Consider the following 13,851-nt stretch of genomic DNA (forward strand, 5'->3'; position numbering starts at 1 on the left):
CAAACCAAGTTACAAGTCGGTATAGCTAGCTTTTGTAAGAGGATAAATAATACACCCATATTTTCTCATCATAGTTAAAGAATAGTCAATTACTTGTGTGAAGCATCTGGTGGGTGACTCCTGGGGGGTAATTGTAGATTCTGTTCCTGTGAATGGGAAAGGATTTGGACATACAGATCTGTTTCTTGTACGATGGGATTATTGAATAATCTTTCTGTGTTGAACCAAGTAATATGTCTAAATGTGTAAATAGTAAGGTGTCTAATATGCGTAGGAAGGGAGGCAATATAATTTATCCAGGTTTAGATTGCGCTTTTGCTTTGTTTGGTTGAGGCTGATGGCACCCGGTGGTGGGGATGCTTTTGAGCTTGGCCCTCCTGTGCTGGAATGCATTGCTTATTTATAGCCGTGTCTGTTCCCAGCTGCTGGGGAGACACACAAATACATCACAACAATGTTCAGCCTCGAAAAGAGACTGTGTGTGAAATTGTATCCTGAAATGATTTACCAACTGCACTCGGACAAAACAGCTTGTGTTTATTTATTTTTTGTTTTCTTTCTTTCATAGCTAAAAAGAGAGATATTTATGATAAATATGGAAAAGAAGGACTGACAAATCGTGGTGGTGAGTGCTCATTTTATTTAAAACTTCTAACACCATATTTACGCCTTATTTATGCTTCCATGCAACTTGACTACCAAGACTGGAGACACTAATGAGGTCTGTTCTGTCGACACTTGAGACCCAACTGCCGCCTGTGTGCAGCCTTTTCTGGCAGTGCCATCCTGATTACACAATGTGAACAGTCACATCAGATTGCCACAGGAATTCCCTGAGAGGGTTAACCACAATTCTACATACTGCTATATCCCTGTACTAGGTGCAGCCCAAACTGTATTCAGCTTTGTTATATTTTAATTTCAAGAACAAACAATGCAATTCCGTTGTCTCGCGCTAATTCGGTTCTCTCTGCTTTTTATTTTAGGTGGCAGTCACTTTGATGAAGCGCCATTTCAATTTGGATTTACATTCCGAAGCCCAGATGATGTTTTCAGGGACTTCTTTGGGGGAAGAGATCCATTTTCATTTGATTTATTCGGTACAGTGAGCCTACATTGATTTTCTTTACTTTCAGATGCTCCTGAAAGGCTAAGGATTTTAATATAACAGATATCGGTTTATTACTGACTGTGGATTCAAAACATTATCAATAATCATGTATTGAATTCACAGAAAATCCGATTGACCAAGGGCCGTGTTAACCTATTCATATAAGCCTTAGCTAACTGTTTTGCTTAGATTTTTTTGGAAATAACTAAATACATAGATCAGCAAGGTCTGTCCTTAAGTGTGGGTTGCTGAATTTTTCAATTTGCCATCCTGGCACACTAAAAAGATCTTTAAAGGGATTCTGTCATGATTTTTATGATGTCGTTTTTATTTCTAAAGTACACTGTTTACACTGCAAATGATTCACTCTACAATATAAAATTTTATTCCTGAACCAGCAAGTGTATTTATTTAGTTGTAATATTGGTGTGTAGGTGCATCTCAGGTCATTTTGCCTGGTCATGTGCTTTCAGAAAGAGCCAGCACTTTAGGAGAGAAATGCTTTCTGGCAGGCTGTTGTTTCTCCTACTCAATGTAATTGAACGTGTCTTAGTGGGACCTGGATTTTACTATTGAGTGCTGTTCCGAGATCCACCAGGCAGCTGTTATCTTGGGTGAGGGAGTTGTTATCTGGTTACCTTCCCATTGTTCTGTTAGGCTGCTGGGGGGGGTGATATCACTCCAACTTGCAGTAAAGGGTGACTGAAGTTTATCATAGCACAAGTCACATGACTGGGGGCAGCTGGCAAACTGACAATATGTCTAGCCCCATGTCAGATTTCAAAATTAAATAAAAAAAAAAATCTGTTTGCTATTTTGAGAAACAGATTTCAGTGCAGAATTCTGCTGCGGCAGCACTATTAAAGGGGATGTAAAGGCAAAAAAAATAAAATCCCATTTTTACTTTCTTTAATAAAAAAGAAAACTATCTCCAATATACTTTAATTAAAAAATGTGTAAAGTTTTAATAAGAAACCTGATTGTATGCATTGAAATTCTCCCTTCATTTACTTGCTCTGACTGCTGCAGATAGGAAACTGCAGGGAAACGATCATACCTTCAAATGGCAGGGGGGAGGGATTTCCCAGAACTCGAGCAGCTTTGTTTGTTTCCCTGTAGAGCAGCTGGCGACTGTGTAGAGATTCGAATCCACAGGCCCAGTGCAGTCTGCATATTCTGATTATTAATCAGTCTTGCTTTATCGGCTTCTTTGGCAGATTATTTGACTTGTGCTGTTTATGGCGATCCCAAACCTTAGCCTCCCAACTGAAGCCCAGACCACACTGAGCATGTGCATGGTCTTGGTCTTGCAGAGATGTATAACAAAGTTACAAGATGGTTACCCCCCTTAGGCCAAATTTAAAAGCATAAATAATTTGTTTTTATTTGGTTAAATTCATGTTTGTTTAGTATACAAAATACAGCTGCCCAGCTGAACCGAACCCTAAATTGTATATGCAAATTAGGGGCGTGGAGGGAAATCGCATGACTTTTTGTCACAAAGCAAGGAAGTAAAAAATGTTTTCCCCTTCCTGCCCCTAATTTGAATATGCAAATTAGGATTCCGTTCGGTATTCAGCCGAATCTTTCGCAAACGGTTCGGCCGAATCCAAAATAGTGGATTCGTTGCATCCCTACTTTAGTTCCCCTTTAATGCGTTTTGAAAAAGTATCCATGAAAGTATCCCATATGTCAAACTAATAATGGTGTCAAGCAGAGGATGGAAATCTATTGGTTCAGAACTGTATTTAACAGGATCTATAGATGATCTAAATGTCCTTGATATTGTAGCCTATGTTACGTATCTTTATTTATATGCTGCTTCTCTTCCAGCCGACGATCCATTTGATGATTTCTTTGGCAGAAGTCGTCACAGAGCAAACAGAAGTAGGCCAGCAGGAGGCGGAGGAGGTCCCTTTCTCTCTACCTTTGGAGGTTTCCCTGCCTTTGGCCCTAGCTTCTCTCCATTTGACTCTGGTACAGTTGTACAATACTCGCTTACCTGCACACTCACGCCTGTTAGACAAACCTTTGTACAGTAACGTTTGGGAACCTCTCTGTCTGCATAATAATTTACTCCACTTTCAAAAAAAAAAAAGATAACAGTGGTATGTCTTTCATTTCCCAAGAACATCCGAGTACTGGGGTGTTTTCTGAACAAAGATTTAGTGAAGCAGTATTCGGTTGTATGAAAGTAAATCAAAGTCAAAAACTAGCTGTGCAAAAATGTAGTTACCCTTGTAATTTTGCTAATTTGAATGCATGTAACTGCTCAATACTGATTACTGGTAACACCAAATTGGTTGGATCAGCTCATTAAGCCTTGAACTTCATAGGCAGGTGTGTCCAATCATGAGAAAAGGTATTTAAGGTGACCAATTGCAAGTTGTGCTTCTGTTTGACTCTCCTCTGAAGAGTGACAGCATGGGATCCTCAAAGTAACTCTCAAATGATCTGAAAACAAAGATTGTTCAGTATCAGGGATTAGGGGAAAGATACAAAAAGCTCTCTCAGAGGTTTAAACTGTCAGTTTTCACTGTAAGGAATGTAATCAGGAAATGGAAGGCCACAGGCACAGTTGCTGTAAAACCCAGGTCTGACAGGCCAAGAAAAATACAGGAGAATGGTTACAGACAACCCAAAGATCACCTCCAAAGACCTGCAAGAACATCTTGCTGCAGATGATGTATCTGTACATCGTTCTACAATTCAGCACAATTTACACAAAGAACATGTGTATGGCAGGGGGATGAGAAAGAAGCCCTTTCTGCACTCACGCCACAAACAGAGTCGCTTGTATGAAAAAGCTCATTTAGACAAGTCACAGTCATTTTGGAACAAAGTGCTTTGGACTGATGAGACAAAGATTGAGTTATTTGGTCATAACAAAAAGAGCTTTGCATTCCAAGAAAAACACCTGCTTCCTACTGTCACATTTGGTGGAGGTTCCATCATGCTGTGGGGCTGTGTGGCTAGTTCAGGGACTGGGGCCCTTGTTAAAGTCGGATGAATTCGGATAATGTTCAAGCATCAGTCACAAAGTTGAAGTTACACAGGGGTTGGATATTCCAACAAGACAATGACCCTAAACACACTTGGAAATCTACAAAGACATTTATGCAGAGGGAAAAGTAAAATATTCTGGAATGGCCGTCACAGTCCCCCGACTTGAATTTCATGGAAAATCTATGGAATGATGTGAAGCAGACTGTCCATGCTCAGCAGCCATCAAATTTAACTGAACTGGAGAGATTTTGTATGGACGAATGGTCAAAAATACCGCCATCCAGAATCCAGACACTCATCAAAGGCTATAGGAGGCATCTAGAGGCTGTTACATTTGCAAAAGTAGCTCAACTAAGTATTGATGTAATATCTCTGTTGGGGTGCCCACGTTTATGCACCTGACTCATTTTGTTATGATGCATATTGCATATTTTCTGTTAATCCAATAAACTTTGTCACTACTGAAATACGACTGTTTCCATAAGGCATGTTATATATTAAAAGGAAGTTTCTACTTTGAAAGCTCAGCCAATGATAAACAAAACTCCAAAGAATTAAGAGGGGTTCCCAAACTTATGAACTCATATGACTGTATGAATAGGAGATGGCCTGAATAAAATGATGAGTAATGAAAATAGTAGAAATAATAAGGGGGTTATTTATCAAAATCTGAATTTATCTGATGTTTTAAAATAAAGTCTGACCAAACTATAATCCACGATTTGACCTTATTTATTATTGGAAAAAAAAAGCACGATTTAATTGGATCGGGGAATCGCTCGATTTTTTTGGGGCTTTTTCTCGAAAAGCCTGAATTTTTTTAGATTTTTGCCAAAAAGCAAGAAATAGTCATATTTTCAGGCTAATTCCAGTGCAGACCACAGAAACTTCCAAATTGGATAGGGACCTCTCCGATTGACTAATATACAAACTCGACAGATCTGAGATGGCGGATTTTCAGATTCTGACTTTTTGCAGCCTCAGGGTATAATAAATCTTGAAAAATAGTTTTTTTTTTCCCACCAAAAATTCAGATTTTCTAGTAAAAAAAACCCTCAATTTTTTTTAGAATTTTTAGCATTTGGACTTTAAGGTTACACATTTAGGGGGTTATTATTTACAGTGCATTTGTTTTTTTTTAGATGGGGTCAGTGATCCCCATTTGAAAGCTGGAACGAGTCAGAAGAAGGCAAATAATTCAAAAACTATAAAAAAAGAAAAAAAGGCCAAATGAAAAGTTGCTTAGAATTAGAAATTCATTAACATACTTAACTTGGTGAACCATATAAAGTTATTTTATATACTGCACGCTTGTCCAACATGTGGCCCTCCTGCATGCGACTGAACAGAATTAATCCCAGCATGCACTGGCAGCACTCAGCTGCTGCTAGTATATTCACATGCCATTAGACACAGCGGCAAGCTGACAGATATAAATGAAGTATTATAATATACCTCATGTAAATGCCACTGTTATTTCTTTCACCTGTTTTAATGTGAAATGTCTTTTCTATGCACAGAAGCTGGAAAGTGCTCCCTATAGATTCCCATCATGCTTCTACGATCCATTTAGCTGAATATTTATATTTTTTATCTTGTATGTATGGAGACCTTTAAGGCAGTGACTGTAAGGCAGAGCTTTTCAGACCTTTTTGGTTGTATGCCCCTATGTGGTCAAACATTTGTGTAGACCCTTCTAAACAAGTCACTTATATGGAATCGTAGCCATCATTTTTCACACTGCTATTGCAGAATCAAAGGGATTCTGTCATGAGTTTTATTTCTAAATTACACTGTTTACACTGCAAATAATTCACTCTACAATATAAAATTTCATTTCTGAATCAGCAAGTGTATTTTTTAATTGTAATATTGGTGTGTAGGTGCATCTCAGGTCATTTTGCCTGGTCATGTGCTTTCAGAAAGAGCCAGCACTTTAGGATGGAACTGCTTTCTGGCAGGCTGTTGTTTCTCCTACTCAATGTAACTGAATGTGTCTCAGTGGGACCTGGATTTTACTATTGAGTACTGTTCTTAGATCTACCAGGCAGCTGTTATCTTGTGTAAGGGAGCTGCTATCTGGTTACCTTCCCATTGTTCTGTTGTTAGGCTGCTGGGGGGGGGGTTATATCCCTCCAACTTGCAGTAAAGAGTGACTGAAGTTTATCAGAGCACAAGTCACATGACTGGGGGCAGCTGGGAAACTGACAATATGTCTAGCCCCATGTTGGATTTAAATTAAATATTAAAAAAAAAATCTCTTTGCTCTTTTGAGAAACTGATTTCAGTGTAGAATTCCGCTGGACCAGCACTATTAACTGATGCGTTTTGGAAAAAAAAAAAACATGTTTTTCCCATGACCGTATGCATAAAAGCATTTGCCCAATTCTTGTCCTAATTTTCCTTTAGGCTGGGTTGCTAATCCAATGGACTTGGCCACCTGAGTGGCTAACCCCACAGTTTGGGAACCAATGATGTTAGTTGTAGGAAATATATCCCTACTAATAGTTTTAAGAAGTTCTTAGAACTCCCTAAAGGTTTTTTATACCTGCAACTTTATACCATGTTATATGGTCAGGGGACCCCTTGTATAACTTAACTCCAGTGTAGGAGGCCCAAAGTTAGGAGCTTTCCCTAAGAGAAGATATTCAGGAAATTGTAGCTGCAGTGTGATTTGTAGCTGACCATGCTTTCTTATTTTTCATTCGTTTAGGTTTTAGTTCTTCATTCGGGTCATTTGGTGGCCATGGGGGTCACGGTGGTTTTACTTCATTTTCCTCTTCGTCGTTTGGCGGTTCAGAAATGGGTAACTTCAGATCCGTATCGACCTCAACTAAAGTAGTTAATGGAAGAAGAGTTACAACAAAGAGGTACAGTCACATTGAATGTTGGACTATTATTTGGCTTTCTCTCTCCGGTGTTGCTGATGAATAAAATATGTGCTCCTGCATTCATCAATTGAGTCTGACATAGACCCCCGTTTGCTTTGTTCTCAAGGACATGTTCATTCTACAGGTATGGGATCCATTATCCGGCAACCTGTCATCCAGAAAGCTCAGAATTACAGAAAGGACACCTCCCATAGACTACATTTTACCCAAATAATCCAATTTTTTAAAAAATTATTTCCTTTTTCTCTGTAATAATAAAACAGTAGCTTGTACTTGATCCCAACTAAGATATAATTAATCCTTATTGGAAGCAAAACCAGCCTATTGGGTTTATTTAATGTTTACATGATTTTCTTGTAGACTTACGGGCAGATTTATCAAGGGTCGAATTGAAAATTCGAATTTGAATTTTAAAGTTTTTTATGGCCAAATCTGTCAAATTAGACTAGGGAATTGTTAAAATTCAATTAGAGTTTTTTTTAAAAAAATTTAGATGTTTCGAGATTTATCATATTCTATTCACTACGTAAAACCTGCTGAATTTCTGTTTTAGTCAATGGGAGACGTCCTGGGATCAATTTGGAGTTGTTTGCAGCCTTCCTGACATTCGAATCGAGTTTTTAAAACTCGATTCTAGTTTTCATGTCGATCCTATTCACTGGAGTTTAGAAAATTAGATTTTTTAATTGTTCGAGTTTATGGGCGTTTTTAAAAAAACACCCATGAATTCGAAATTCGACCCTTTATAAATCTGCCCCTAAGACAATAACAAAGATCCAAATTACAGAAAGATCCGTTATCCGGAAAACTCAGGTCCCATACCGGTACTAATTTAAATGTGGGCCTAAAATCATTTCATGCAATTGTTGGTACGTATATGTTGGGCACAAGGTCTCGACAAATATTGATGGACAAACTGATACCATGGATCTTGGTCAGTTTTAAGGTTCCTAAAAAACGTTTGCCCGGATAAATGAAACAATAGATGGGTGGCCATTTAGTGTATTGCCTCTCAGGTTATCTCTTCAACCCTCGGGCCAGAGAATGGCCACGATTCCTGCAGGACAAAGTATCAGCATTGTAAATCTGACAGTTTACCCTTTGCTTTGCCCCTACAGAATTGTTGAAAATGGACAAGAGCGCGTTGAAGTAGAAGAAGACGGGCAGTTAAAGTCCTTAACAGTAAATGGTAAGGAGCAGCTGCTTCGCTTGGATAACAAGTAAATCCAACGCACGCATGTATCAGAGTTATTAACTTACACAAGCACCATTTGTGGAATATCAGGAACATTTTTTGAAGATTTCAAAAAGAACTGCTCAGATTTTATCTGTGCTTTATCTGACATATTTATAAGAAGCTCGTTGGGAGTTCCTGATATTTGTCATAGACAATTTTGGGACCAAGTTCATAGGACCATTTTTTTTTTAATTTCTTCTTTTTTTTTTTTTATATCGTAATTTTCTGTATGCACTTTTAAAAATTAACCCTCTACTTGCCAGAGGGTGGTTGTAGCAAACCTCTCTGGCAGCGAAACCCAGAGGTGAGCACTGACATTTCATTAGTGGTTGAACAAAGGGGCTTCACTAAACGCATGACTTCCCATTTTGTTTCAAACATGCACAAAGTTGTAAGTCGGCCAAACCGCTAGAAATCCAACTTTCCCAGCAAACCATTATATCGCCGCTCCTAGGCTATTTTTTTATTTATTTTTGGTGTAAAGATTGCTGAGTGAATGAGCGACATTAGGGTTTATTTATAAACACTGGGCACATTTGCACTTGGGCAGTAACCCATGGCGACCAATCAGATGATTGCTTTCAGTGTTCAACCTGCAGCTGGTTGAAAAAAAGCTAATCTTTGATTGGTTGCTATCGGTTACTGCCCAGGTGCAAATTTGTCCTGTGTTTATAAATGAGCACCATTGTGTTCTGCGTTATAAACCCTTCAGGGCATATGTTCTTTAGTTCTAAAGGAGATTTAATATATTTAATTAAATGTCCTTCTTTTTTGATGAAACTTTTCTAGTTTGCTTTGGACTGTGTTAAGCCGCTCCCATGCAGCCAGAGACAGTCTGTACCTCTATGTTTTATGTAGGGATGCACCAAATCCATTATTTTGGATTCGGCTGAACCCCTGAATCCTTTGCGAAAGATGCGGCCGAATCCGAACCCTAATTTGCATATCCAAATTAGAGGTGGCAAGGGGAAAACATTTTTTACTTTTTCTTCTGACAAAAAGTCACGAGATTTCCCTCCCCCTAATTTGCATAGGCATATGCAAATTAAGGTTCGGCTGGGCAGAAGGATTCGGCCGAATCCTGCTGAAAAAGGCAGAATCCTGGCCGAATCCCGAACCCAATCCTGGATTTGGTGCATCCCTAGTTTTATGTGACCCTGCCTGGTGAGGTAGTCATTTTGAGCTTCACTTTGAGTCACTGGAAACAATATTGGGGTATATTTATCAAAGAGTGAAGTTAGAGTTTGCCACAGTCCACTAGAGTGAAATTCCACCACTCTCCATTCATTTCTATGGGATTTTTGAAAGTGTATTTATCAATGGGTGAAAGTGAAAGTTCATCCTTTGATAAATACGCCTTTCAAAATCTCATAGAAATTAATGCAGCAGTCCCTAACCTTTTTTGCCCTGGCTACCGGTTTAGAGACAATTTGTTTTTTGCAAGGACCAGGGAGTTGGGAGGGGTCGGCGTCCAATTCGGCGTGCCGTGTTAATTGGTCACTAGGCTTGGCGGTTGGGGACCCCTGCTCTAGACGACTGTGGCGACCTATAACTTCACTCTTTGATAAATATGCCCCATTGAGTTTTGCATCATTTCCTTTGAAGGCCGAAGCAAAATGCCTTCATGTTACGATGCAGATTTTTTTGATGGCAGCCATTTTTTTTTTTTTACAGTTCTCTGGTTGCCCCTGTCCCCTACACTATGGCTTATGTGCCAAGTTTCTTTCCACAGAAAAAGCCCTTCACATTGTAAGGCGTTTTTTTTGGGGGGGTTTTTTTTATTGCCTTCCATTGAGACTTACTTGCCGTCTAGTTTTGCATGAATCACGACCTTTAAGTACTTTTCGACGGTCGTTTAACTATGTAAATTCGTCAAACAAAGCAATTTTTTTGTCATTTGCATAAAAGTTGGATACAAATAAATGCTGATGTTTGTAGTGCATCCCTTTCCTTAATGGCATTGGTAGCATTCTTGTGTCTGCGTGTGATTGGGGTCCATGGTGCTTTTACAGCTTGCACGAGGCTTCACTGGATGACTTGCATAGAACTGCGTTATGGTAAAATATTTCCAGGTCACATTTCACTCTGTTCACCTGCTCTCTGCTTTATTAGTCCTTGGTGTTTTTCTACCATATAAGACTTAATTTGCACCTCCAAAGTGGGAAATAACCCGGAGCTAATTTATAAACACTGGGCAAATTTGCACCTGGGCAGTAACCAATAACAACCAATCAGGGATTCGATTTTTTTTTTTTCAGCCAGCTGCAAGGAAAATAATTAAAGCAACCATCTGATTGGTTGCCATAGGTAACTGCCCAGATGCAAATTTGTCCAGTGTTTATAAATTACCCCCTCATTGTGCTGTCCTTAAAGAGGTTGTTCTCCTTTGAGTTAACTTTTAGTATGATGTAGAGAGTGATATTCTGAGACAATTTGCAATTGGTTCTCATTTTTTATTATTTGTGGTTTTCGAGTTATTTCGCTTTTTATTTAGCTTCTCTCCAGTTTGCAATTTCAGCAATCTGGTTGCTAGGGTCCAAATTACCCTAGCGACCCTGCATTGATTTAAATAAGAGACTGGAATATGAATAGAAGAGGCCTGAATAGAAAGATGAGCAATAAAAAGCAGCAATAACAATATATTTGTAGCCTTACAGAGCATTTGTTTTTTTAAGATGGGGTCAGTGAATCCCATTTGAAAGATAAAAAGAGTCAGGCAAATAATTCTAAAACTATAAAAAATAAATAATGAAGACCAATTGAAACGTTGCTTAGAATTAGCCATTCTAACATACTAAAAATGAACTTAAAGGTGAACCACGCCTTTAAAAACATTTAGGTAAAATGCTGCATACCACAAGTTGGTAAGATAGCTGAATGGCCACAGGCGTACCAACAAAATTCTAAGGAAAGTGAATTTGGATTATTAAGTTGTGGGAGTCTGAATTCCCCTTTGCACTGATTTGATATATTGGACCAGATTGTCTGGTTTTACTTAAAGGGGAACTATCACGAAAATGTAAATTGAATATAAGCTTCCTCATACTGAAGTAAGAAACTTTGTAAAAAGGCTGCATTGTTTCTGAAAAAATCAAGTTCATCTTCACTATTCCTCTCTCAGCATCTGTTTCTCGTCATTCTAGTACATATGCAGTACAGACTTTTTAAGAAAACATTCAGTACTGCACATGGATTTGCCTAAAGGTGGCCGCACACAGAGAGATCCGCTCGTTTGGCAATGTCGCCTAATGAGCGGATCTCTCCCCAATATGCCCACCTTAAGGTGGCCAATATCGGGCTGTTCGGATTGCATAACGGGCAGTTGGATTGCAGGACCGCATCAACGAACAGATGCAGCCGCGATCTGATGGGATGGAATTTTTAGTCCCGTCCGATTGACATCTGGCCGAATTTCGGCCAGATATCGATCAGGGAAGCCCGTCGGAGGGCCTCATACACGGGCAAATAAGCTGCCGACTCTGGCCATGTATGGCCACCTTAAGACTGACAGGGAAAGGCTGGAAAAAAATGGCAGCACTATGGTACCCCGGGCTTGTGTGTTTTTTTTTTAAATATGCACCAGCATGGGGTAGCAGGTAAGTGACTAGACTGGGGGTGCCTAGCAAATTTTTCTCCATTAAATCTTAGACTAGCCAGCTGAAAACTCTGTAATTGGTAGCTTTATGGGGAAGGTTAACTTGCACAGGTGATCTCCCCATTGTTGTACTTTTGTATTTATGCCGCCATTATGAAATGGCAGTAAAGATTGCTTCATCGTATGAACGTTACTATGGTAGAAGTCTGCTGGTGTTTTAAAAAGAACGGTACACGGTGCCTCCATTTAAAGGAACAGTAACCCCTAAAAATGAAAGTGTTTTAAAGGAATGAAAATATCATGTAGTGTTGCCCTGCACTGGTAAATCTGATGTGTTTGCTTCAGAAACACTACTATAGTTCATATAAACAAGCTGCTGTGTAGCAATGGTGGAAATTGAAAAAGTCTATATAGCACAGGTTAAATAGTGGATAACAGATAACACCATTATGTTCTACAGAGCCTATCTGCTGTGTAACCTGAGCCTTTTCTCCTTTGAATGACTGCCCCCATTGCTACACAGCAGCTTGTTTATATAAACAATAGTAGTGTTTCTGAAGCAAACACTCCAGTTTTAACAGTGCAGGGCCACACTGCATTATATTATATATATTATATATTATATATATAGACCTATCTGATAAAGCTTAGATAGTTTTAGCCTTTCCTTCTCCTTTAATCTAATCACATTTATGGTCTCTATAAAAAAATAATAAAGTTCTGTAGTCCACAAGTTGTCTTGTTTGTTTTTATTTTAATTTGACTCACTGGACCCCTCCAAATGTGCATGATTGGGGGTAACATACGCATGGTCTGCACCACTTTATTTTGTTCACACACCGTTTGTTTTGCTTTACACTAAACACCTCTGTAACTAAGGCAACCAATGCCGCCAAAACATGTTCAGGTTTTTGAAGGCATTCATCCTGTTCTTTTCAGGCTAAATTAAAATGTCACATTATATTGGCTACAGGTCTTGCAATGTACTGCAAGATAAAATGTAAGTATAAAAAAATCTTCTACAATTGCATATGGAAAAACAAAAAAAAAAAAAAGGTAAAGGAATGGAATGATACTGTTTGAGACTGAGCAGATCATTTGCCGCAAGGCATTTTTAAAGGAGAACTAAAGCCTGAAAATGAATCTGGCTAGAAATGCAGTATTTTATATATTGAACTTACTGTACAGGGCAACAGCAGCCCTATAACTGTAATGGTCCAGGCCTTGAAATTTGTCACAGGAGCTCCCGGTCTGTTTAGTGTCAGTGGCACTGCACATGCTCAGTGGGCTCTGGGCTGCTGTTGGGAAGCTACGCTTAGGGGCTTTCACTCACAATCACTGAACAGAAAATGAGGTCCTTCTGCCATAGAAGCTACAGGGCTGATTTTCAATTTCTGGTGCTGGTTTCAGAGCCGTCATATTATGAATCTTAATTATCTACTAATTAGTCTTGTATTGTCACTTTTATATATACATATATGTATTGTGAGTCTCTAACCTCAGTGAGTGACCGCAGCCCTCATAGCATGTGCTGGGAATCCGTAAAAAAAGATGGGGCTTCTTTAGAGGCACAGATTTTCACAGTGGGGCTACAGAAGCCGAACATATCATGGGGGGGGGCGTTATTTAGTCAAAGCTCAAATTTTCAGGTTAAAAAAAAAAATGGAATTTTTCGAGGTTTATTATAACAGAAGATGGAAATAGCTTGAATCCGAAAAAACTCCAGCTAAAAGATGTTTTTAGCCTTCATGATGTTTGAGGGTTTTTTGGTGGGTTTCGCTCAAAAAGTCGATTCATTTGAGGGTTTTTTTAATCAAAGACTCGATCCAATTTTCACTCCGACTACACTGGTTCAAGTTTTTAAGATTCCAGTTTTTTCATAAAGTAGAAAACATTCGAGGTCTAAAAAAAGCTCACAACCATTTGCTAAATAACCCCCCCCATATGTAGCATTTTTAGCTTAATAATGGTTTCTGCTAATCTTTCATTTCTATAAAGCTGCCGATCACTG

The 13,851-nt window shown here is 38.9% G+C and overlaps 1 protein-coding gene across 3 annotated transcripts in view; it reads left to right on the plus strand.

The window, feature by feature from the left end:
* The window catches only part of dnajb6.L (DnaJ heat shock protein family (Hsp40) member B6 L homeolog), a 59,505-nt gene that overhangs the window by 28,629 nt on the left and 17,025 nt on the right, over positions 1-13,851 (plus strand). For all 3 annotated transcript variants that reach the window (XM_041565800.1, XM_041565799.1, XM_041565801.1), the window contains exons 4-8: positions 569-625; positions 987-1,100; positions 2,945-3,088; positions 6,831-6,987; positions 8,127-8,197. In XM_041565800.1, the coding sequence (XP_041421734.1) occupies positions 569-625; positions 987-1,100; positions 2,945-3,088; positions 6,831-6,987; positions 8,127-8,197 (543 nt within the window). The remainder of the gene's footprint in view (positions 1-568; positions 626-986; positions 1,101-2,944; positions 3,089-6,830; positions 6,988-8,126; positions 8,198-13,851) is intronic.

The sequence above is a fragment of the Xenopus laevis genome, chromosome 6L (genome assembly GCF_017654675.1).
Source record: "Xenopus laevis strain J_2021 chromosome 6L, Xenopus_laevis_v10.1, whole genome shotgun sequence".
Lineage (NCBI taxonomy): Eukaryota > Metazoa > Chordata > Amphibia > Anura > Pipidae > Xenopus > Xenopus laevis.